Source organism: Convolutriloba macropyga, chromosome 9 (assembly GCF_964194025.1).
Source record: "Convolutriloba macropyga chromosome 9, txConMacr16.3, whole genome shotgun sequence".
Taxonomy (NCBI): Eukaryota; Metazoa; Xenacoelomorpha; order Acoela; family Convolutidae; genus Convolutriloba; species Convolutriloba macropyga.
The window spans coordinates 1,992,318-2,017,788 of NC_134476.1; the positions used below are offsets into that span (position 1 = coordinate 1,992,318).

A 25,471-nucleotide genomic window follows, 5' to 3' on the forward strand; every position below is an offset into this window, starting at 1 on the left:
TTTAACATCTGGAATCAGAATTTATATTATATTATACTAGATTTTATATATATATTTATATATATATATATATATATAAATATATATGAAAACCAAATACGATACTGCCAGAGATCTACTTCTGGAGACTAAAATTCTTCCAGCACAGCTTCAAATACCACGGGTGTCATTAAACAGGTTTTTCAATATTCTCCAACAAACAAGAAATCGATCTTATAAACATTTCAGATTTTTAGAAAACGTTCCAATTATTGCAAACATAAGAACCCATAACCTTTTCTTAGAACAAAAATGTAAGCCAAAATGGAGTAATGGTTCAATTGTTCCTAACTTTATTCGAAAATGAAACACACTTCCAATTACAATTAGAAAAGAAACGTAGAAGACCAAATTTAAACAGCGGAAATGCTTAAACGAAACGAAAGATAGACAGAAGGGTTGCAGGGTTCAAACATATTTTTATTAAAGTTTTTTAAGAAAACCAAACCTGAGTTTGTTATGAATTAGAAAATAAAAATGTTTGATTCTTAAATTTCTAACATGTTACATTAACCAAGTGGTTATTCTAATTTACATGTTTCAGATTTAAAAAAAATACATATAATACTATTTTCTCGGTCTGCCTGGGTATTTCATATGCGAAATTATTCTTGACGGGTACCTTTGTTAAATAGTTTTAACGAGGACCTCAACCTGGGTTACCAATTCTTCTTCTCAAAATTTGATGAACAGTTCGACAAATATGGGGTTCGAATATAATATGCGAACGCCCTCTTTAGTATGCCGAAGCATTGAAATGGGAGCAAGCCCAGTCAACTGTCTGGACGAGCAAACTGAAAATTTAAGCCAGACACTGTTCACAACGTAGCTGCAGGTAACATACTAAGTCATTCCATATATTATTACGAAGGTTGTATAGTCCCATTCGCCAAGAGCTATTATAGAATACTACGTAATATTATGTAATATTACGTAATTTGTAATTTAACGTAACATTATGTCGAGATATTGAACATGAGGTGGAAAACGGAGAATGATTAACAGAGCGTAGAACGAACAGAATGTCGACATTTTGATAGATACATATTTGAAATCACTTTGTTTTTATACCGAAACGTTCATTTGTCCGAAACAAAGACCCAGAATAGTTTTATTTTGTTATTTACACAAATATTTAAAACCTGATATGTATAGAAAAACTAGTCAAAAATGAGACCGGAATCATTTTAGTTTCTTTGTTCAGCTTTAATCACTGGGAGCTCAATGAACTTTTCTCCAACAAACGAGAAATAATCGTATATGGCTATAAAATTTGGCTGCTAAATGGCTAGATTTCCAAGCCGCAATGGTAAATCCAATCATAACCTAGTTACAGGGTATATCCATTATAAAACTTCATTTGGTAAATTTTCCTCAAATTTTGGCATGCTTTAGTTTGCTTCAGTTGTAACGTTGTGGCAGAAAAACAGACTAGCATGAAAAATTAAGCACAATTTGAATCGTCTGGCCTATATTCTCCAGTGTTGTTTTTTTCTTTTGGAACCATTTACATCTTACAACTGAATTGAAAATGATCCCTGGATACGAAACAAAACAAACCTAAAAATTGGTTCAGATTTCTCGCTCAATTTTGACGGTTGAGTTACAGTTTTTCACAAAAAAAATCGTCGAGCCTACCCTAAAAACTTGACGAACAGATGAGGAAATTTACTCCCAATTTAACCCCAATCCGACCAATCTGACAGAAACCGCTCGCTGATTTCATCCAGCAATGAAAGATAAATCAGAACTTATTATAAATCTGTCTGACTTGGCCCAGGCTTTTTAGGCATTTCGCTTTTACGCTTTTACAGCAAAAGCACCCCCAACCACAACCCCACCCCAGACCCGGCTTACGGACACAATACACTCTTCAAGGAGCCCCCCCCCATAAAAATACCCTATCACGCATTGCTCGTTTGCTGTATCGTTCACTCTAAGCCACACTCTACTTACTTTTTGATAGTTATTTTATTGAAACTTATTCAGATAGGGTCAATCCGTTACAATATAAATTTTTTACCAGATTCACCGTACTCTAAAAACCGCAAATCTTACGAAAACTCACCGCATTTACCGCAAGTCTAAAACTTTTTAGCATTTTTTAATTGGTAGCATCTTGACACGAGATGCTGATCTGAAGTTCATCTGAGCGCAGGTGCGTCTGCTCAGCAACGCAAGTCTTTTTGAGCGCACAGAAGCTGTCGATCGTAAGTGAGTCTGACCAGAGTCTTTTTAGGTCTGGAACTTTGTGATCAGGACAATTTAGAGCGCATACCTCAGCCTGGGAGTATATCGCTCGCAAAATCAGAAACACTGAAGAGATCACTCGCAAGCTGAACTTGATCTTATTATTCAAACTTTTATTTCATAGTTTTCGGTTACATAGATTTCTGAATAATTATATTTGACTGTTGGAAGATTTTTTATTTTTATCGGAATATTTGTCCCATAATTACCATTATAAATTATCCCATTGCCATGTTTACTTTTGCTTGTGTTTTATTTCTCTTGCTTGGCTCTGTGAACGCTGAGAGTTATCGTAAAATACCCGATAGTGTTTTTCACAATATTCAAAAATATGTTAATGAGGATGATCAGGCTAAAATTATCGTCTTTCTGATTAGAGCCATCAGCGAAGATGTTGCCGAACCCTATATCAGATCGTTGGAAAGCGCAATCTCCTCACCCGGCCTTTTCAAAGGCATTGTCGACGAAATTATTGGTGATGCTAGACAATTTGTCATGGATGAACAGTTTATTCAGGATATCTGGAAAGATTATCTGAAAAGTGGGAAAACTGAAGACGAGTCGGACACACCGGATCCTGAAACTGGTTCAAGTTCTGGCAGTAAATTGTACTCTATGGCGCATTATAGTTCCATAAATGCGATTCAAAAAATGGATCAGCGTACATTTAATTCTGTGGTACGAGCAATCAAGAATTACAGGAGTTATGGCAGTGTGGCGATAACAAAGCCACTGCAAGCTGCAAGATTCTCCACCAAGGTATAGTATAGTAGAAACTGTGTGTTGTTCTTTTTACTTAATCAGCTAGGACAATTGTTTCAATTTTTCATCACAATGAAAATGAATTATTACTAAGGGGAGCCAACTCAGAATTAACAAAACCGTAGGCAGATCATGATGATCTCCGGATAAAATTTTGTACAGAAGGGGGTGGACGGGGGGGGGGTTGCTCGTGCACTTAAAACAATTATAGTGCCTGGAAGCTTGAATAGCTTGAAAGTTAATGGATACCCTAGTCGAGACTTGGAATTTATAAAAAGACCTATTAACACCAGGTAGGGGGTAAATAATGAATTAAATTACACGGTCGTGGACCATAGTTAAATTCGAGGCTAATTCCTTCCTTAAGTCCAGCCAAATTCTTTTCATACGCGAAAATGAGGCAAACTAAAAAGTTCCGACAATACCTGGGTTCGATCCCGTGGCCTCTCCAATATTACCCAATGCTTAACCAATTGTGCTACATGTCCTAACATTTGAAAGAAAATTGAAAACAAGTCATTATAACGATCGCGAGCGTAATTCCAGGACATGTTTTATTGTCTAGCCAAATTCCAGAACACCTTTATTGTCTAACCAAATTCCAGAACACCTTTATTGTCCAGCCAAATTCCAGGACGTATGTTTTAGTTCCAGTCAAATTTTAGGACGGTTGTTTTAGTTCCAGCCAATGTCCAGGACATCACATTAGGTCCAGACAAATTCTTTTCATACCCAGTATCTGTTGAGGACGGTCTTTTAATATTTCCAGGTCTCGACTAGGGAAAAGTTTGGGCATCATCGCATGGAAACAAGAATCGAATTTTATTTTATAAACCTGTTGCTAACCTCAGCTATTTTCAGCAAAATTATTTCAGTGCTCACTCAGCACGCATTGTTTAAAACATAAAATCAAACCCGCCTTTGTGCAGAGCAATTCGAAAGTTGTTGATTATTGAAAAAAAAAACAGTTTCCTTTGACTTTTTTTATTACCTATAATGTTGGAAACAGAAAAAAAATGACGGAATGCCAATAATGGCCCTTCTAACTTTTGGCCACTTTTGTAAACAAAATTCTATTAAACAAGCCAATTATAATTTTTTACTACCCGGAGTGGGGTCTCAGGACAGTTCAGGACTGAATATGACTATCCGAATAGCCAGCAGATCTGAATTATGCTATTTCAATTAGTAAAAAATATAATATAATATAAAGTAGAATATCTTATTGTAAAGAATAATCACAGACTGGTTTGACTTCCGCATAGAATTTTCAAAGTCCCATTCTGTTCAAAAGTCTCTACTATTCCTGCGCAGATTGGCGACAACAAAGTCCTTTTCCTGTGCAGAATGGTCACACACAACACAGACCTTTTCCTGTACAGAATGGACACAACACAGTCCTTTTCCTCTGCAGACTTCGTTGTACACCGTCTTTTCCGTTGCAGGAGAACTTGAACACGACCGTTTTCCTTGGCAGATGCCGTGCAAGAGAGCCCTTTTTCAACACAGGAAACCCCGTACACATTTTCTTAAAAACGATGAACATCAAAACTTATACAAAAATCGAAGTTTCAACTGAAATAAATATGCACAGTATGATCAGTTCACATACTGTACAGTTCAAATAATTCATAAGAAAATTTCGAATTCAAGGAAATTTGTTACTATTATAGCGACGTGTCTTGAAACTGAAGGCACGAAATAAAACAAATTCATTTGGTGTGTTAGTGTGTTTGCAAGTGTTATATTTGGTGTGTGCGAGAAGATGAGGGGGCGCAGGAGGAGGATGTCAGAAAGTATGGTCAGGAGGTTCATGTGTTGGAGAGTACCAAGTTAAAATACAGAAGACAAATATCGAATCATTTCGCCCACATCGCCCCTGGTCGTATTATTTCCGGTTCAAAACTGACAATAAGGTTACAAATTGGAACTCTGTATAGTTCCCCTCTCTCTCGGTTCTAATACCACCAACAAGCTTAAACAACTCACCACTACTTTTAATCCCAAGAAACCTACCCCCCCCCCCCAACGAAACTCCATTCCATTACTTAATTATAATTGGCCCCCTCACATAAATCTGCTTTGGTTGCATCGCAACCAACCCTACCCCACTGTGCCGTCAATTGGGGTTTGTTATCTTATGAAAACCCTTAAGTACCAAATCTGATTTGAAGAGAGTTAAGGATGTTAAGTTTGGTTCATCAAAGCGACCCCAACCCTTCCCTCCCGCCCTCCCCGTCAGTGCTAGCACTGACAACTAGTCAGGGGCAACATGGGCTTCCGTTTCAGGTTTTCAGAGCACAGGTCATTTGTGAAAAAGGCTTTCGCATCTCACCTGCGGCTGCAGTAGCAGCACCACAAATAAATCAAACGTTTGTGTGCAAAATTTGAGCTCAACCTTTTTGTTCAACTTACTCTGACGTTTATATGGCAGCCCTGGTTCTGTCAGTGTTTGAAGAGTTTGTGAAAAAGTGGTGAACTCAGTTGTAATATTAACAACTGGTAATACTCACTGACAGTTGTTTTTATTTCCCCTAATATTACTCCTTGCAATGCATAATTTGTTTGGTTTTGCTTTTAAACTTTGATCAATTGCATTTTATATTCTCTCTCCCTTCCTGTCCCTGTTTCCTTTATTGAGACTTGCTGGGCGTTTTGATATTTATTCTAGAGTTATGACTTTCTTTTCTGACAATCGAATATTCGAACGTTTGATGAGAATGTGGGTTGCTGCTGCTTCTGCAGGTGTGATGTGGACAACCTATTTACACGTGACCTTTGATCTGAAGACCCGAAACGAATACCCAGTTTTCTCCTGGTTTCCCCACATGTAGTGATACTCACACGGATACTCTCAATTAGCGGTGGCGGAGACCCCCACGGAGACTCCCATTTACAACAGCGATATGTTAAAACACAAACTGTTAAAACACAAACTGTTAAAACAAAAACTTAGGATCTTTTTATATAAATCGTGTGTACCTCCCCCCCACCCCCACCCCACATAGTATAGCCCTCGCCCGAATAAACACCCCTCCTCAAACTCTAATTTCATTCTGCATTCATTTTGTAATCTCTTGCTGCATTCATTTTATCTTCATTTGTTCTTGCGATGAGTAGTTCTTATGCATATTTGTTTATGTACATGTATTTTATAAGTAGAGCACGCGTGTGTGCGAAAATAAAGCGTTATAAATACAGCTATTTGCTAGCATTGAAAGATCAACTCAATTTGTTTACATGTACTTGTCTGCTCTTGCATTCAAGTCACTACCCAAAATCGCTTTTATATGTTATGTATCTACATGAGATGTGTTCTGCAAACTTGTGTATATATCATTATGCAAAAGAAAAGACTTGTCTATAAATCAATCTGCAAATGAAAAGACTTGTGTATAAATCATTCTGCAAAGGAAAAGACTTGGGTATAAATCATTCTGCTAAGGAAAACACCAGAGTACACTTCAGAATGTGATGGAAAACACCAGTGTACACTTCAGTCTGCATAGTAAAACGTAGTAAAACACCAGTGTACACTTCAGTCTGTGAAGTAAAACACTTCAGAATGTGATGGAAAACACCAGTGTACACTTCAGTCTGTGAAGTAAAACACTTCAGAATGTGATGGAAAACACCAGTATACACTTCAGTCTGCATAGTAAAACGTAGTAAAACACCAGTGTACACTTCAGTCTGTGAAGTAAAACACTTCAGAATGTGATGGAAAACACCAGTATACACTTCAGTCTGCATAGTAAAACGTAGTAAAACACCAGTGTACACTTCAGTCTGTGAAGTAAAACACTTCAGAATGTGATGGAAAACACCAGTATACACTTCAGTCTGCATAGTAAAACGTAGTAAAACACCAGTGTACACTTCAGTCTGTGAAGTAAAACACTTCAGAATGTGATGGAAAACACCAGTGTACACTTCAGTCTGCATAGTAAAACGTAGTAAAACACCAGTGTACACTTCAGTCTGTGAAGTAAAACACTTCAGAATGTGATGGAAAACACCAGTATACACTTCAGTCTGCATAGTAAAACGTAGTAAAACACCAGTGTACACTTCAGTCTGTGAAGTAAAACACTTCAGAATGTGATGGAAAACACCAGTATACACTTCAGTCTGCATAGTAAAACGTAGTAAAACACCAGTGTACACTTCAGTCTGTGAAGTAAAACACTTCAGAATGTGATGGAAAACACCAGTGTACACTTCAGTCTGCATAGTAAAACGTAGTAAAACACCAGTGTACACTTCAGTCTGTGAAGTAAAACACTTCAGAATGTGATGGAAAACACCAGTATACACTTCAGTCTGCATAGTAAAACGTAGTAAAACACCAGTGTACACTTCAGTCTGTGAAGTAAAACACTTCAGAATGTGATGGAAAACACCAGTATACACTTCAGTCTGCATAGTAAAACGTAGTAAAACACCAGTGTACACTTCAGTCTGTGAAGTAAAACACTTCAGAATGTGATGGAAAACACCAGTGTACACTTCAGTCTGCATAGTAAAACGTAGTAAAACACCAGTGTACACTTCAGTCTGTGAAGTAAAACACTTCAGAATGTGATGGAAAACACCAGTGTACACTTCAGTCTGTGAAGTAAAACACTTCAGAATGTGATGGAAAACACCAGTATACACTTCAGTCTGCATAGTAAAACGTAGTAAAACACCAGTGTACACTTCAGTCTGTGAAGTAAAACACTTCAGAATGTGATGGAAAACACCAGTATACACTTCAGTCTGCATAGTAAAACGTAGTAAAACACCAGTGTACACTTCAGTCTGTGAAGTAAAACACTTCAGAATGTGATGGAAAACACCAGTGTACACTTCAGTCTGCATAGTAAAACGTAGTAAAACACCAGTGTACACTTCAGTCTGTGAAGTAAAACACTTCAGAATGTGATGGAAAACACCAGTGTACACTTCAGTCTGCATAGTAAAAAGTAGTAAAACACCAGTGTACACTTCAGTCTGTGAAGTAAAACACTTCAGAATGTGAAGGAAAACACCATTGTATTAACCATCCCGTAAAGTAGAGAACAGAAGCTTGTTTTAAAATACATTCTAATCAGGACATATAGTGCCATGATGAGAAAACTTTTAAGGGTAGAAAACATGAGGTAAAAAGATGGATTCATTGCTGAATTGTACTGAGAGCCGACTCCGGATAGGCAACCGCTTCCTATAATTTGGTGTTAACTGCTGGCCAAATTCGTTGTTTAAGCCTTCTGAACAATAGAAGACTGTGATTTCCTGATACAAAATTGATCTGAGTTTTAGAGTTTATGAAATGTTGAGTTTTTGATCAAAAATGTTTTTCGGCAAGAATTACAATTTCCAAAGTTAAATGCTTTTGCTAAAAATAATTTTGTTGCGCCTCAGTTTTACGTAAATTATCAATATTTTCAATGAAAGTTTCCTTTGAAACTGCCAGTAGACAGGAAACCATCTTCGGGTGAAAAAACAGATTCATTAGAACATGTTTATGATTGAAATTTTCTGAACTTTCTGTCCTTAGAATTTATGAATCCGTATGACATCTGAAAGCAAAGTTTCAGAACGCAGTACCAATTGAATTTATGGCTTGACTCTCGAAAAATCATCTATAAAACAAATTGCTGCCTATTCAAAACATTTTCATCGATATATTCTACTGTGTAGAGAAAGCAAATTCAAAATTTTGAGAATAAAAAAAGGCCGATAGACTACTCATTCAAAGAGATAAATAATCAATTTCTAATAAACATGTGATTATAATTTTGTTTTCTAGGCGAGCGCTTCCTGTAGTATGGTATTAAGCCATAGGTAATTTCTTTGTTTAAGCTTTTTGAACAATAGAAAACAATGAATTTCTAATACAAATGAACTGTGATTTATAGCGTTTTACCGGCTGATTTGCTAGTTCAAAAATGGTTTTCTGCAAGGATGGCAACTGCCAAAGCTAAATGGTTTTACTAAAATCTTTTGTGTTGCGCATCGGATTTAAGTAAATAAAAAATACGTTCAATAAAAGTTTCTTTCGAAAAATAGTTAGTAAACAGGAAAACACTTTGTGCCCCGCAGTAAATTATGCCCCCCCAGTACGATATTGCCCCCTGTTACAGAGCACGTGTCAATACACTGTAAATCATAATGAAATAATATGGCTCGTTTGTCTTGGTGTGCCCAAACTAGGCACCCATTAAGCTGGGGGGAGGGAACAAAGCGAAAAAATCCGTTAAAAAAAACTTCCTTAGGCAATACTCATGATTAAAAATTTTTGATTTTTCTGTACATAACATATACGAATCCGTATGACAATTGGAAATTTCGGAGCCGGTAGATCGTTTTTTCCTGATTTTTATTTAGTTCAATGTAGAGTGCCAATAGCTGGTTCTTTGTGACTCGGGTTTCTGGAAGGCCCTTGGAGACTTAAGGAAAAAAATCAGCCGAGAATTTTGCTTTTTTTATTTTGTTGGTTCCACGAAAAAAAACGGTAAAACTGTGCAAAAACCAGTCCAAAGATTATTTTATTCTTTAGGATAAGAAATATGAGTTAGAGCTCCTAGCTATTTGAATATACACACTCACATATATATATATATATATATATATATATATATATATATATATGTATATATATATATATATATATAAATATATATATATATATATATATATATATATATGTATATGTATATGTATATATATATATATATATATATATATATATATATATAAACTTTTAGAACCAAAACGCATGTCAGAGGAATATTTCCGCTATTCACACCTTCACAATGAAAACTGAAACAAACTATTGAAAAAATTGTACAGTAATAAGTTTTTTCCAGTTCTGCCAAAAAAATGTTTTACAGAAGATTAGATACAAAGTCATGGTGGAAAAACTGTGGTGAAAAGGACTATTTCAGTGAATTTTTCGAAAAGTTCTGTTTAAGAAGAAAGCGGGCTGGCAGAAGCACACGCAAAGCACAATTTACAGCTTGTTGACAATGACTCACGCAATCAATTGAAAAAAAACTTCCTGTCACTTGACTAGAATATTTTAATTGCATTTGGTTTACTTATAATTACTTATGCCAGTTCTAGATGAGTTCTTCTTTCAAGATTATTAAGCGTTGGGATGACAGAAATTTTTGTCGCAATGTGAAATCGTGTTGAGATTTTTATTGAATTCAAATCAATGAAACCAATTTCAACCATTCGTCAAAAAAGAGAGTGTTATTTGAGCAAAAACAGTTTGATAAAAAATCTTAACAGTTTTTTTTAAGATTCAGATCATTCCGCAATAAAATTGAACAAAATTTATTTTTGTTAACTTCTAAGGAGCACATTTTATCGATACACCGTTGGCGCCAATTATGCAGAAAATAAACTAAATGCACGTTATTTGGATTGATAAACTATAGCATCCAAGGAATGACCAGTTATGGCGCTTCTAATGATACATCAGTGAGATATTTTTTTTACCAACTGTGAAAAGATCACATATGATTAGTGCTTATAATTGCAAGATCAAAATAAGACTTTCTGTTTGTCTTATGTGACACCATATAGTTTCTTTGCATGGTTAACAATAGTGTTCATCCCGGGTAAACATAGCCTCTATTTAAAGCAAGATTTGAACTATTTAAAGCAAGATTTGCTTTAAATAGTTCAAATATTAGCAAAACGATTCGTAACATCGTGCAGCAGAAATTTTTGGGATATAAAGTTTGACGGAAGTAAACCAACATTCAATATCAAAAATAATTTTGGTCGTGATGAGGTGATCAGGTGTGTGAGTCTCTTATTAAGTCCCAAGTGTGGCGAAGGCCTAAATTACAATGTTCAAATTGGTGAGATTAGCACCTCTCAAAAAGTCAATTGTACTCTTTGAAAAAGTATGTGATTTTTTTCAATTGGGGTTTCTTTCAGAAACCGAAGATATTAAAAAAATACATTATTTTCCAGACTTTTACAAGATTTTTTACAAGCTAACACATCATTGCTTGCTGCTTCACTCGCTTAAGAAGTAATCAACCACATGCGTCAGTGTTGGGACGGAAGAATTGATGGTGTTGAGTGCTCGAGGAGAATTGCTATAATTGGTGGATCGAATTCTGTCTGAATAGCCGCGGTTTATTTCGGAAACTATGAGGGGTCAACTGTTGGTTTCGCCGTGGGGTTCGCACTTTCAAAACATAAAGACAACACCCTGAATTGAAGACATATCTTCTGAAAAAAAAAATTCAATAAGAGACATCAGAATAACGCCTGTGAACAAAAATTGAAATCTTAATCGAATTACGTTTCCTCACTCTGCTTGAGAATTGGAGTGAAAACAATTCCACCTCCAAAACCACCCGCATTTTTCTGCTCACTTTCCTGCTATGGCGCAATTAAATTAACCACTTCAATATAAACTCACAAATCGCAAAAAACGTAAGAACAGTTCTTAAACAAAACTCAGTCGTATGAAATCTGGAAAAAATCTAGAAAAGATTATTTCATTTTTTAGGATAAGAAACATGAGTTAGAGCTCCTAGCCATTTGAATATATATATATATATATATATATATATATATATATATATATATATATATAGAGAGAGAGAGAGAGAGAGAGAGAGAGAGATTTTGAGAATAAAAAAGGCCCATAGTCTACTCATTCAAAGAGATAAATAATCAATTTGTAATAAACAAGCAATTATAAGTTTGTGTTTTAGGCGAGGGCTTCCTGTAGCATGGTATTAAGTGATAGGTAATTTCGTTGTTTAAGCTTTTTGAACAATAGAAAACAATGACTTTCTAACACAAAATGAACTGAGATTTATAGCGTTTTACCGGTTGATTTGCTAGTTCAAAAATGGTTTTCTGCACGGAGCGCAACTTCCAAAGCTAATTGTTTTTACTAAAATCTTTTGTGTTGCGCATCGGATTTAAGTAAAAAAAATACTTTCAATAAAGGTTTCTTTCGAAAAATAGTAAGTAAACAGAAAAACACATTGTGCCCCGTAGTAAATTATGCCCCCAGTACGATATTGCCCCCCTGTTACAGAGCACGTGTAAATACATTGTAAATCATAATGAAATAATTTGGCTCGTTTGTCTGGGGGTGCCCAAAATAGGCACCAGCTAAGCTGAGGGGGGAACAAAGCGAAAAGATCCGTTAAAAAACTTCCTAGGACAATACTCATGATTAAAAACTTCTGATTTTTCTGTACATAGCATATACGACTCCGTATGACAATTGGAAATTTCGGAGCCGGTAGATCGTTTTTTCCTGCTTTTTCTTTACTTCAATGTAGAGTACCAATAGCTGGTTCTTTGTGACTCGAGTTTCTGGAAGGCCCTTGCAGACTTAAAGAAAAAAATCAGCCGAGAGTTGTGGTTTTTTTATTTTGTTGGTTCCACGAAAAAAATAATTTCAACGGTAAAACTGTGCAAAACTCAGTCCAAAGATTATTTCATTTATTAGGATAAGAAACATGAGTTAGAGCTCCTAGCTATTTGAATATACATATATATATATATATATTTATTTATATATATATATATATATATATATATATATATATATATATATATACATGTATATATATATATATATATATATATATATATATATATAAACTTTTAGAAGCAAAACGCATGTCAGAGGAATGTTTTCGCTATTCACACCTTCACAATGAAAACTGAAACAAACCAATGAAAAAAATATACAGTAACAATTTTTTTTCCAGTTCTGCCAATAAAAAGTTTTATAGAAGAATCGATACAAAGTCATGGTGGAAAAACTGTGGTGAAAAGGACTAATTCAGTGAATTTTTCGAAAAGTTCTGTTTAAGAAGAAAGCGGGCTGGCAGAAGCACACGCAAATTTTTGTCGCAATGTGAAATCGCGTTGAGATTTTTATTGAATTCAAATCAATGAAACCAATTTCAACCATGCGTCAAAAAAGAGAGTGTTATTTGAGCAAAAACAGTTTGATAAAAAATCTTAACAGTTTTTTTAAGATCCAGATCATTCCGCAATAAAATTGGACAAAATTTATTTTTGTTAACTTCCAAGGAGCACATATTATCGATACACCGTTGGCGCCAATTATGCAGAAAATAAACTAAACGCACGTTATTTGGATTGATAAACGATAGCATCCAAGGAATGACCAGTTATGGCGCTTCTAAAGATACATCAGTCAGATATTTTTTTTACCAACTGTGAAAAGATCACATATGATTAGTGCTTATAATTTGAAGATCAAAATAAGACTTTCTGTTTGTCTTATGTGATACCATATAGTTTCTTTGCATGGTTAACAATAGTGTTCATCCCGGGTAAACATAGCCTCGATTTGCTTTAAATAGTTCAAATATTAGCAAAACGATTCGTAAAATCGTGCAGCAGAAATTTTTGGGAAATAAAATTTGGTGGAAGTAAACCAACATTCAATATCAAAAATAATTTTGGTCGTGATGAGGTGATCAGGTGTGTTAGTCTCTTATTAAGTCCCAAGTGTAGCAAAGGCCTCATTTACAATGTTCAAATGCGTGAGATTAGCACCTCTTAAACAGTCAATTGTACTCTTTGAAAAAGTATGTGAGTTTTTTCAATTGGAGTTTCCTTCAGAAACCGAAGATGTTAAAAAAAACATTAATTTACAGATTTTTACAAGATTTTTTACAAGCTAACACAGCATTGCTTGCTGCTTCACTCGCTTAAGAAGTAATCAACCACATGCGTCAGTGGTGGGACGGAAATATTGATGGTGTTGAGTGCTCGAGGAGAATTGCTATAATTGGTGGATCGATTTCTGTCGGAAAAGCCGCGGTTTATTTCGGAAACTATGAGGGGTCAACTGTTGGTTTCGCCGTGGGGTTCGCACTTTCAAAACATAAAGACAACACCCTGAAGTGAAGACACACTTTCTGAAAAAATTCAATAAGAGAAATCAAAATAACGCCGGTGAACAAAAATTGAAATGTTAATCGAATTACGTTAACTCAGTCGTATGAAATCTGGAAAAAATTTAGCAAAGATTATTTCATTTTTTAGGATAAGAAAAATGAGTTAGAGCTCCTAGCTATTTGAATATACATATATATAAAATTTGAGAATAAAAAAGGCCGAGAGTCTACTCATTCAAAGAGATAAATAATCAATTTCTAATAAACAGGCAATTATAATTTTGTTTATTAGGCGAGGGCTTCCTGTAGCATGGTATTAAGTGATAGGTAATTTCGTTGTTTAAGCTTTTTGAACAATAGAAAACAATGACTTTCTAACACAAAATGAACTGAGATTTATAGCGTTTTACCGGTTGATTTGCTAGTTCAAAAATGGTTTTCTGCACGGAGCGCAACTTCCAAAGCTAATTGTTTTTACTAAAATCTTTTGTGTTGCGCATCGGATTTAAGTAAAAAAAATACTTTCAATAAAGGTTTCTTTCGAAAAATAGTTAGTAAACAGGAAAACACTTTGTGCCCCGCAGTAAATTATGCCCCCCCAGTACGATATTGCCCCCTGTTACAGAGCACGTGTAAATACATTGTAAATCATAATGAAATAATTTGGCTCGTTTGTCTGGGGGTGCCCAAAATAGGCACCCGCTAAGCTGGGGGGGGGGGGGGGAACAAAGCGAAAGATCCGTTAAAAAACCTCCTTAGACAATACTCATGATTAAAAACTTCTGATTTTTCTGTACATAGCATATACGAATCCGTAAGACAATTGGAAAATTCGGAGCCGGTAGATCGTTTTTTCCTGCTTTTTCTTTACTTCAATTCTTTTATTCTTTGTGACTCGAGTTTCTGAAACGCCTTTGGAGACTTAAAGAAAAAAACCAGCCGAGAGTTGTGGTTTTTTATTTTGTTGGTTCCACGAAAAAAAATCATTTCAACGGTAAAAGTGTGCAAAAATCAGTCCAAAGATTATTTTATTTATTAGGATAAGAAACATGAGTTAGAGCTCCTAGATATTTGAATATACACACACACACATATATATATATATATATATATATATATATATATACATATACATATATATTTATATATATATATATATATATATATATATATATATATATATATATATATATACATGTATATATACACATATATATATATATATATATATATATATATATATATATTTATATATATATACATGTATATATATATATATATATAAACTTTTAGAGCCAAAACGCATGTCAGAGGAATATTTTCGCTATTCACACCTTCACAATGAAAACTGAAACAAACCATTGAAAAAATTATACAGTAACAAGTTTTTTCCAGTTCTGCCAATAAAAAGTTTTATAGAAGAATCGATACAAAGTCATGGTGGAAAAACTGTGGTGAAAAGGACTAATTCAATGAATTTTTCGAAAAGTTCTGTTTAAGAAGAAAGCGGGCTGGCAGAAGCACACGCAAAGCACAATTTACAGCTTGTTGACAATGACTCACGCAATCAATTGAAAAAAAACTTCCTGTCACTTGAGTAGAATATTTTAATTGCATTTGGTTTACTTATAATTACTTATGCCAGTTCTAGATGAGTTCTTCTTTCAAGATTATTAAGCGTTGGGATGACAGAAATTTTTGTCGCAATGTGAAATCGTGTTGAGATTTTTATTGAATTCAAATCAATGAAACCAATTTCAACCATTCGTCAAAAAAGAGAGTGTTATTTGAGCAAAAACAGTTTGATAAAAAATCTTAACAGTTTTTTTTTAAGATCCAGATCATTCCGCAATAAAATTGAACAAAATTTATTTTTGTTAACTTCTAAGGAGCACATTTTATCGATACACCGTTGGCGCCAATTATGCAGAAAATAAACTAAATGCACGTTATTTGGATTGATAAACTATAGCATCCAAGGAATGACCAGTTATGGCGCTTCTAATGATACATCAGTCAGATATTTTTTTTACCAACTGTGAAAAGATCACATATGATTAGTGCTTATAATTGCAAGATCAAAATAAGACTTTCTGTTTGTCTTATGTGACACCATATAGTTTCTTTGCATGGTTAACAATAGTGTTCATCCCGGGTAAACATAGCCTCGATTTGCTTTAAATAGTTCAAATATTATCAAAACGATTCGTAACATCGTGCAGCAGAAATTTTTGGGATATAAAGTTTGACGGAAGTAAACCAACATTCAATATCAAAAATTAATTTCGGTCGTGATGAGGTGTTCAGTTTTGTTAGCCTCTTATCAAGTCCCAAGTGTAGCTATGGCCTAATATATAAATTTCAAATGCGCGAGATTAGCAGCTCTCAGACAGTCAAGTGTACTTTTTGAAAAATTACGTGAGATTTTTCAATTGGAAATTCTTTCAGAAACCGATTTTTTTAAAAAAAAATACATTATTTTACAGATTTTTACATGATTTTTCAGGCTAACGCAGCATTGCTTGCTGTTTCACTCGCTCCAGAAGTAATAAGCCACATGCGTCAGTGGTGGGACGGAAAAATTGATGGTGTTGAGTGCTCGAGGAGAATCGCTATAGTGGGTGGATCGACTTCTGCCGGGATAGCCGCGGGCTATTTCGGAAATTATGCGGGGTCAACTGTTGGTTTCGCGCTTGGGGGGCCAGTCGGGGCCGGTATTGGAATGGTCGTGGGTGCTGTGACTTTCAGCAACGCTGGTTTTCTAATTGGCGAGAAAGTTTTGAACAAACTTTCGGATAAACTTTTTACGATGCCGAGAGAGCTCGCTGTGAAAAATGCATACAAGTTTCTAGAAGTACGCTCGGACGCGAGTGATGACGAAATTAATCACAAATACCGAATTAAAGCTCGTCGGTTCCATCCTGACTACACTAGGAGTAAAAATTATCAAGTGAAAATTCAGCAGGAGTTGGAGGAACTGTGGCTAGAGCTCCAGCATAACATGCAAATAATTCGCATGCATCGAGGTGCGCGCTGAACAAAAAAGCTTCCAGTGAAAGAAAACAACGACAACCGCACAGATAACGTCAAGTAAACCTTAACGCTGGACCAATTTTAACGATTGAAGGTCAATTATCAGTACTGATTCAGAAATAGAACTATAATCACGTCAATTTTTAGGTCGCTTTCCACCTTCCATTTTGCTTTGCAGTGTTATGCACGTTATATGCAGTGTATATGCAGTGTTATAAACAATCGATTCTTTCTTGATGAACATCAATATGCTTGGAAGTTTTACTAAAAACATTATCAGTCTCTTAAAGATGCTTTGCTTTAATATGCGGTTCGATGTCTTCATTAGTATTGTATTTAGAAAATGATTGCACTTTCAAGCAAAATTTCTATAAAATTTATTCAATTTTAAGATAGTATTTGATGTTTAAAAGAGGTTCGACTTGTGTTTACTAAAAAAATTTAGTTTTCAAAAGATTATTCTAAAAGACTCACTTCGCTGTTATAGTATGTATCAATCTAATTGGCGATAATTTGTTACATCAGTTCCACTGCAAGAATTTCCGTTAAGATGAGCAAACTCCTGTCAGTATCATAATTTCATTTTTAAATATTATGTCACATTCATCAGATTGTTTATAATATAAATTGGACAAAATATGAATTTCAAAGAAAAATTAAACTGCAAATTTTGTATCTGCTTCAAAAACAAAAAGTACCCAAAAAGCCTTTTAAAAACCTCCTAATGGAGTTTAACCTTGAATCGCAAATGAAGCTTTAACCTTCTCTCCAAGAACTCAACACTTGATACTTAATCCGATTGGAGTAAGCTGAACTTTACATTGGGCACGAAAATTAATGTGTGAGCACCCGAATTGTTACACTTAATCTAATTCCGTGTTTCAGGGCATCAAACATATGATAAGCTTTCATTTCAGAAGAATACAATTGTTTTCAATTGACAGACCCCAGATGACTGTGTTTTTAAATGGCACAGGAAAATCTTGGGGTGGCTAGACCACTTAGTCAAAACAGTCCTAAACAGCTAAATATTAACAAAAATAAAGAAAAAAAACTGTAGCCAAATGGCCGAAATGGTTGAAAAAAGGATAATCAATACCAGAAAAAAAGATCCCAAATAAAGTTACAGAAGTACTTAATTTTAGAAGATGGCAATCACTATAAACCAGTCGGCAATTCTTGACTGCTAGTCGGTACTTTCATTTCTTAGTGTTAATTCTTGTTAAGAGAAGTTCTTTAAGATTTGACAATTTCAACAATAAAGTTTTGTAAACAAAATTGTTGGGAATGAGAACTGTGAGAACAAACGGCTGTCTTTGGACAAACTTTTCATTTTGTTTTCATGTCAGTGAGATGTAGTGGTTGAATCAGATTGCACTAATTACTATAAAGATTCCAGGTCTCATTCTTGTTCTCTACGGCTCTAACTGAACGACTTGTTTCTTTTTGATTGAATTCGATAAGTCAGCACCCTTTTAATTGAATAAGACTTCAAGTCATTTTCCTATAATGTTTGCGGTCTCGAATCCTTTTGAAGAACTTTTATTGAAAAAACCAGAAAACAAGACCATGTGGAAGAAATTTGCTTTGAAATAAAGGATATTTGTAAAATTTATTCCGGTGAAAAGTTACCGGTCTGCCGCCAATGTCAATTTTTTGAGGAAAAATTCATAAAATAAACTAAACTTACACAAAAAAACTAACGGGAACCTTAAAAATAGAAGAGATGCAAAAAACATTTTAAAAAGCAGACGAATTTTGAATACCCCATAAATTTATCCAAATAGTAACTAAAAATTCAAATTAATTGTAAAAAAACAGCTAACTTGAACCACAGAACTCCTTAAATTTCTTTAAAATTTTGAATAATATTACAAATTCCTAAAAAACGTCCAGCATGGTGAAATACTAAAAAAGCTAGCGACGCAGTCTGACAGCTCAATTTTTTACAGATAGCCAAAAATTATTTTAAAAAGCACAATCTTTAGTTAAGTTAGTGTAGAGATTTCAAACAACATTAACAGAAACTCGAAATGAGTAGAAACAATAATACTGCTTTAAAAATGCACAAGTAAGAAAAGAAAATCACCCGCTGAGCGCAAGTCTACTCCATACCTTTTTTCTGTTTCTCTAAAAGGGGCGACATGAACAGAAAATCACTATCTCTACGGTCTGTCGTTCGCGAAATTGTTTTTTTAGTTTCCCGCATTCCACTTCCTGTAATAAGAACACTCCAAAGAAATTAAGACGCTCCACCAATACTCATCTTCTAGTAATAATAACGACATTAATCCAAAGCAATTCTTTTTTTAATAGTAGGAAACCCGCCAATTTTCAATGACATTTCGGGGAGAGACATTTTAGTTTCAATCGCATATTCATCAATGGCATTCAATTGGCATCTCTCGAAATGTCATTGATAGTGAATCAGAATTGCAATAACTGATACAGCCATGAAAATCTTGAGATAATCTGAGGTTTTAAAGGTTGTCTTGGCGAGGGGGGGGGGGGGTTAGCTTTTTAACCGTCTTGAAAAAGGAACCAACACCGTTACAATTTTCACGGCAGTTGAAAAACCGCAGCGACTATTTACAGCCAAGCCTGCTGCGTTGAGCTCCACTGCTATCGAGAATAGATGGTCTCACCTAAGTTACTGTCTTTTGATTCGCAGTATTATTAAGCAGGACTACCATTCCAGCCAAGCGCGTGTTAATTTTACGGCAGAAACTTTTCTTGTTGAAAAATGAGAAGCAGAGTGGCATAGTGAATTCTTGCGTAAATTGTTTATTGGCAAATGAAAAAATGTCGTTTTTCAACTCCTTCAACAACTGTGACCTTTAAGCGGCTGCTCGAGTGGTCGACGCTAAAAATCGTCAAAGATGTGAGATTTGCAACGAATGCTGCAAATAATTGTGAGTTATCGCTTTTAGCGCTGAAAGTTGTGAAAAGAAAAATTTCAACGCTAAAATATGCAGATCATACGCCGCTTTTTTCACAGCTTAAGTTGTGAAAATAAAAACTTCACTGTTTATAACCGCTGATCTTGCAAAAATTCAACTAATATGTGACTAATCTGATTTAATGTCCAAAGAAAAATTAAAAAGATAACTAGAAAGTAGAGCAGTGGAAGAAGAATTTGGTGATATTCAGAAGGTGCTAAGGTTGGACCCGTCGCCTATTTGCGGTAAAAAAAATTATGCCCTATTCACTGCATTTCTTTGACACCGACACTCTGACAAAAACTCTAACCTAGATGCTTACACAACTAATTGTGGCTTTTAATGTAGTTAAAGAAGATCGAATTGCATGCACAGGTGTATCTACCTAGCAGAAAACCACCAATCCAATTTCCAGTTCGTTCTGCTTTTTTGTTAACAAGGGTCGTGGTGCGATAAATTAACAAATTTGTTAAACGCTTTTCACAGAGATTATTATTCTGCTGTTTTTTGGACAAGTTCAATATGACCGGAAAACAGAACCTGTAAATGTCATGTTAACTTGAGCAACAGGACTCCTTATTCAAGCATATTTTGCTTTTTGTTAGAGGTCTTGCTTAATCTCAAGAATTTTCAGGACCACGTGGCACCCTAGTTCAGACAGAGATTTATTTAAAAAAAGCCCAAATAGTCTACCGGGAAGAGCAGAGAGTACTGACCAAAAATACCAGTCAACCTTATCAGATAAGCTGCAGCAAAAATATCCTTATGGGTCATTCTTATGACCAATTCTGCGATACAAGCTAAGATACAGTTCGAAAGCTACCAAAAAACTAAGAAGCTTCGCAATTCTTAACATAATTACATGTTAAGATATAGCCCCAACTTAATGAAACTAGGTCGTTGAATTTTAGCTGTATTTTACCGATTAGTCATAATGACACTATGTTGTTGTTCAGTTGTTTCTTTTTCTAAAATTAGTTAAGATTTAATTTTCTTAAAAATTGCAATTTTTTGACAGTTAAATGATCCTTCAGATTTGTAAAAGATGCAAGCGAACACATTTTGACCAACTGATAACAATAGCGAATAGTAAAAATGCGCCTAAAAGTTATCATGCAAAAAAACAGACGTCTTTATTTAGTTTTGCTCCATCACTGAAATGACAAAAGATGTGACCTGGTAAAAAAAAGACCCGAAACAGATGTTTTCTTGATTTATTTAGTTTGTTCAATGCAAATACTCCTCTATAAACTTGATCGAGAAACATGCAGCGCCCCTGTTTAGTCAAGCAACACCCGGGCTTCAGTTTTGGTTGGAACAAATATCCCGTCTGGCAAATTTTGAGTCGAACAGAAGACCAGGTGGTTAATAAAGTTCTTTTCATAGCTCTTTTGTTTCTACCATGGTCTTTTCATACCCGTCTTATTTAAGCAAGGTCTTTTTTCGATCGAAGTCAAGACTAGTACAGCCAAAATCTCCACAAAAAGTATGTACGTAATTCACGGAAGGTTGTAAAACTCTGAACTCTGTAGGAGACGTTTTGTTTTTGCTGGCGAGCAAGCTGTAACTTCGTCAAGATTAGTATTTGGGCAACATATTCAATGCCAAAAGTTCCCATCGTGAATTACTCATCTTTGCTCTCGTGTTTGGAGTCATTCCTTTATATTCAAGTTAAAACAGTCATTCCCTTCGCCTAATTGGAATGAAACCTTTCATTGATTTTCATCCGAAACAACACAACTCTGGACAACATTTACACTTCCATTACAAAACAACTCAATTTTATCCTTCATCAGCTCAAAACCGGTCTTTTATCCAGAGATCTTTCGGAGTCCTCAGTTCACCTGCAATTTAAGGTTGTTTCTTTTGCCGACTTAAAAAATTCATGTGCACATTTTAAATTGCCGAATGTCTGCAGTACCAGAAGCTAAAATGCCAGAAGTTCCTACTTAGCCACAAGTTGACTGCCGCTGACTTTATTTTTTTAAAGCGTGCGCATTTAATGTTTTAAGCTTGGTTACATGACTCCGCAGAAGTCACTTCGAAATTCTGACTTAATATCTCGTTCCGCTTCGCGGTTCTCGATAAACGCCAGACATTCTCAGTGACTTCAAGCAAAGTCACGTTACCATTACGCAACACTTTTTTATAAAAACATATGCAAAAAAAGCCGGTAGAATACCGGAAACGACTCGAATCGTCATGCACTACAATCTTTAACTTAACCTTACCGAAATCAGAACATCAAAATAGACAAGAGAAAAAAAAACCAGAAGTTGCCTAACAAACCACAAAAAAGTGTTTTTAAAAACGCCGACAATTTTTTAGGTGCGGGGGAGCTAGGTGGGGTGGGTGGTGGGTAGATAGGTTGGGAAGGTGGGTAGTGCTGGGTATTTGGGGGTGGGGGTAGGTGGGGGGTAGCTACGTGATGGCGGAAAAGGGTGTGCGGGGCGCGGTGGGGGGGGGGGGGTTGGGTGGGTGTATTTAGGTGTTGGGTTCTGTTTGAAAGGTAGCTGGTAATTACATTTTGACCTGTTATCGAAAATCCAAGAATGGAAAGCTTTTGAATCACGAGCTCGTGATTAATTAAGTCAAAATCTTTTGATAGATCGGAAAAAGCTGCTTCAGTAATTTTTTTCTCATTTTTGTTGCATTTTATTTTTTCAGTTAAATAAACAAGCGCACCTGTCGTCGAAAACTTATTGCTGAAACGAAACTGTGTTTTAGAAAGCAAGGCATTCTTATGAACATATTCGTCAATTTGTTGTTTAATAAGAGACTCGAAAACTTTGCTAAGGCTGGTGTTATCGAAATTGGTCGATAGTTTAGAGGATCATCAAGGTCTCCTTTTTTTTTAAAGTGGAGTGATGTCGGCTCCTTTGAGTTCAGCAGGGAATGTTTTTTTTACAAACTCATTCAATAGAAAACATATCGGCCCAGCTAGTTCACTAGCTGCGTCTAGCAATACCCAAGAGGAAATTGAAGAATGATCCAATGGTTTGAATTTTCCAAGAGCAAAAACCTCTTCAATACATTCAAACTTAGCAACAAACTTCAAGAAAAAAGTGTTCTTTTGTCTCACCATAGGCAGGTCTACAGAATAGTTCCTACTTTCTAAAAATTCTCCTAGTTTACTGAATTTTCAAATATGTAAATTGACTGTTTTGGTTTTTTTTCTGTAGTAATTTCATTGAAAGAGTTTTTTAACGAGTATACTGTAGTTGCCGTTTTCACTGAGTTTCTAACTTCATTGATCAATTTTCATTTCTTGCGCTCTGAGCTGGAGCTCTCAAACAACTGACTATGAAAATTCTCAAAATCTTTTTCATAGCCATCGCAAACTTCGGCTTTCAGATAGAAAAACTCGTGGAAAAATTCTGAATTGAGGTGTTGGTACGAATTGCTATTGAGTTTTTGTTACGTGTGTTTTTGAAGCGAACCGTTTGGCAGGGGAAACTGTGATTTGTTGTTTCTTATAAAATATGTTTTAAATGGCGCATGAAGGAGTATTCGCTGTTCAAATTTTTGCTCAAATGGGCATAGCATTTCAATTGGCACTTCAGAAAAAAAAATGTGTCCCAAATTGATTTTTCGATAGAGTGTTTAAAGTCTTTTGGGCTGAAACTCGTTTTATCGTATATTTGTCTTTTAATTACTTTGTTTTTCCTGAGTATTATGGCAGAAACAAAAAAAGGGCAAAATGATCTTTTTGTATTGGTGTGACAAAAATCTAACTATAAAGAAGGGGTTGGTTTCCATCAATAATAATGTAAACTATAAGTGATTGCGATTCATCCTTAATTCTACTTGCTGGATGCAGATAAGTAATATTCAGATCATACGACTAAATGATTGTTTCTGATTTCTGTTTTTCTTTTTTTTCAAATAATTGACATTATTGTCTTTCATCATATTTATTGTTTTGTTATCAGCAATTGCTCTATCATATGATCTAGTAGACTGCTGTAGAACTTCATCGTAAAAAAACTTTGTGGATTAAAGGAAATGACTTTTAGGTAAGTTTTTTAATGTTTGGGCAAGTTGTTTCGACCCACAGAGTATCAAAAAAATACTGTTAAAAGCTAGATGAAGTTTTGGGTTAAGTTTCCCAGAAATAACTAACAATACAATCCCTTCTTTGAATTCACCCGATCATTGCAAAAAAAAACGATACAGTTTGTTTTGTTCGGGTTTATCAAATCAGTGTCAATCTTTGTATGTTTCAGATAGACCATAGACGCAATTAGCGCACACATCATTCATTAGGCTTCTTAACTGAAGTTGTTTTCTTATTATAATCCGTACATTTAAATGAAGAATTTTCAAATTGCCTGAATAAGTTTGGCAATCAAGGAATATGTCTATCAAGGTTTTAATTGGCACAGGGTTTGTCTCAATGTCTCCGGATCTCTAAAGAAAAAGCCAGATTCTATTAATGTATAACCAAAAAATAAGTAACTGAGACAAAAATATCCTGGTCATATTAAAGCTTGCTTTTTGCTCCTGGACTTGGTATCCGAACCAATTTGAGTAGGATTTGCCATTGAGTTAAGTGACGTGGGAATGGAGGAAGCCACTTGAGAACTCAACAACATTATTCTCAAAAATTATAAAACATATCATGTGAGAAAACATTAAGGTTATAAAACAATTGAGACACAATTATATCAATACAACAGAAAACTACAATTGATTTGGCATTTTAAAACTTTATCATTACCGATATGGTTGGTAACGGTAAGGATTATTCAGGTTAGTTTAAGGGTTTGCACTTGTATAAGGCCAGTACTTCTCTTGGACCCTTTGAAATCACTTACTCATTTTATAGCTCCGGTTGGTGAGTTTATTAGTATCACAACTGCCAGTGGACGATTTTTAAGGAAATGAATGCCATGACTGAAATTCAAATGTACATTGTCATGATAGAGGAAATCATAATGGTTTATTTTTGGGTTGAAGGGCCAAATTGAGCGTATTAAATCAATCATCTTGAGCAAAAAAAATTTCGCCAAGAGATTCCAATCTTTCTTTAAGTTAAGCATTAACCTCATCAATTAAATTGTTTTTTGATCTGTTGTAGTCGGTTTCTTTGAACGATATCACCTCCATAAATACAAACACACCAGGTTGAAACTTATTTTCACAGCCATCAGTATGGCTGAACATGTCATCTAATAGCTCGTGGCTGCTTTTTTGTAATTTTGAAACAGTATTTGTTCCGCCTTGAAGAATTAATGTTTTTTGCATTCCTTTTTTTCCATTTTTTTTCTCTTTGTTGGTTGACCCACTGTAGGCATTGGTAGCTATGTCCAGTGGCAATGTTGCATCACTTTCTATTCTACCAGTGATGCTGCTACCCAGAAACAAATTTGATTATGATTGCTTGAGTGGGATTAAATCAAAATCTATGACTTTCTCTGAACAAATCTGTTTTTTTTCGAGATTTTGATTCATGGTTGTTTGTGCCCCTCCCCTTCGGTAGATGACTGTTCCAATGTTTTGTTCTGCAGTTTTCGCACATAAGGAACAAGTATATAT

The 25,471-nt window shown here is 35.1% G+C and overlaps 2 protein-coding genes across 5 annotated transcripts in view; one reads left to right on the forward strand and one right to left on the reverse strand.

The window, feature by feature from the left end:
* Window positions 1-717: 717 nt before the first annotated feature.
* LOC142345555 (uncharacterized) lies at window positions 718-17,667 on the forward strand. 4 transcript variants are annotated; one of them, XM_075397650.1, is made up of 3 exons: window positions 718-874; window positions 2,667-3,048; window positions 16,468-17,667. In XM_075397650.1, the coding sequence occupies exons 2-3, from the start codon at window positions 2,785-2,787 to the stop codon at window positions 16,996-16,998; spliced, it is 795 nt and encodes a 264-aa protein (XP_075253765.1). In that variant the 5' UTR covers window positions 718-874; window positions 2,667-2,784; the 3' UTR covers window positions 16,999-17,667. The 4 variants fall into 4 exon arrangements, with proteins under 4 accessions (XP_075253765.1, XP_075253764.1, XP_075253762.1 ...); XM_075397649.1 differs by lacking the exon at window positions 718-874 and adding an exon at window positions 1,043-1,376; XM_075397647.1 differs by lacking the exon at window positions 718-874 and adding an exon at window positions 1,043-1,348 and having other exon boundaries at window positions 2,279-3,048.
* A 3,195-nt stretch (window positions 17,668-20,862) lies between these two features.
* Window positions 20,863-25,471, reverse strand: part of LOC142345932 (uncharacterized) — a 29,112-nt gene continuing 24,503 nt past the window's right edge. The window contains exon 3 of the mRNA XM_075398397.1: window positions 20,863-20,901. Within this exon, the coding sequence (XP_075254512.1) occupies window positions 20,863-20,901 (39 nt within the window). The remainder of the gene's footprint in view (window positions 20,902-25,471) is intronic.

Bases quoted from the DNA above. Each gene is read 5' to 3' on its own strand.
- LOC142345555 (XM_075397647.1), top strand. From the start codon at position 2,521: ATGTTTACTTTTGCTTGTGTTTTATTTCTCTTGCTTGGCTCTGTGAAC. The intron at 3,049-16,467 runs GTATAGTATAGT...ATGATTTTTCAG, and splicing joins CTGCAAGATTCTCCACCAAG to GCTAACGCAGCATTGCTTGC.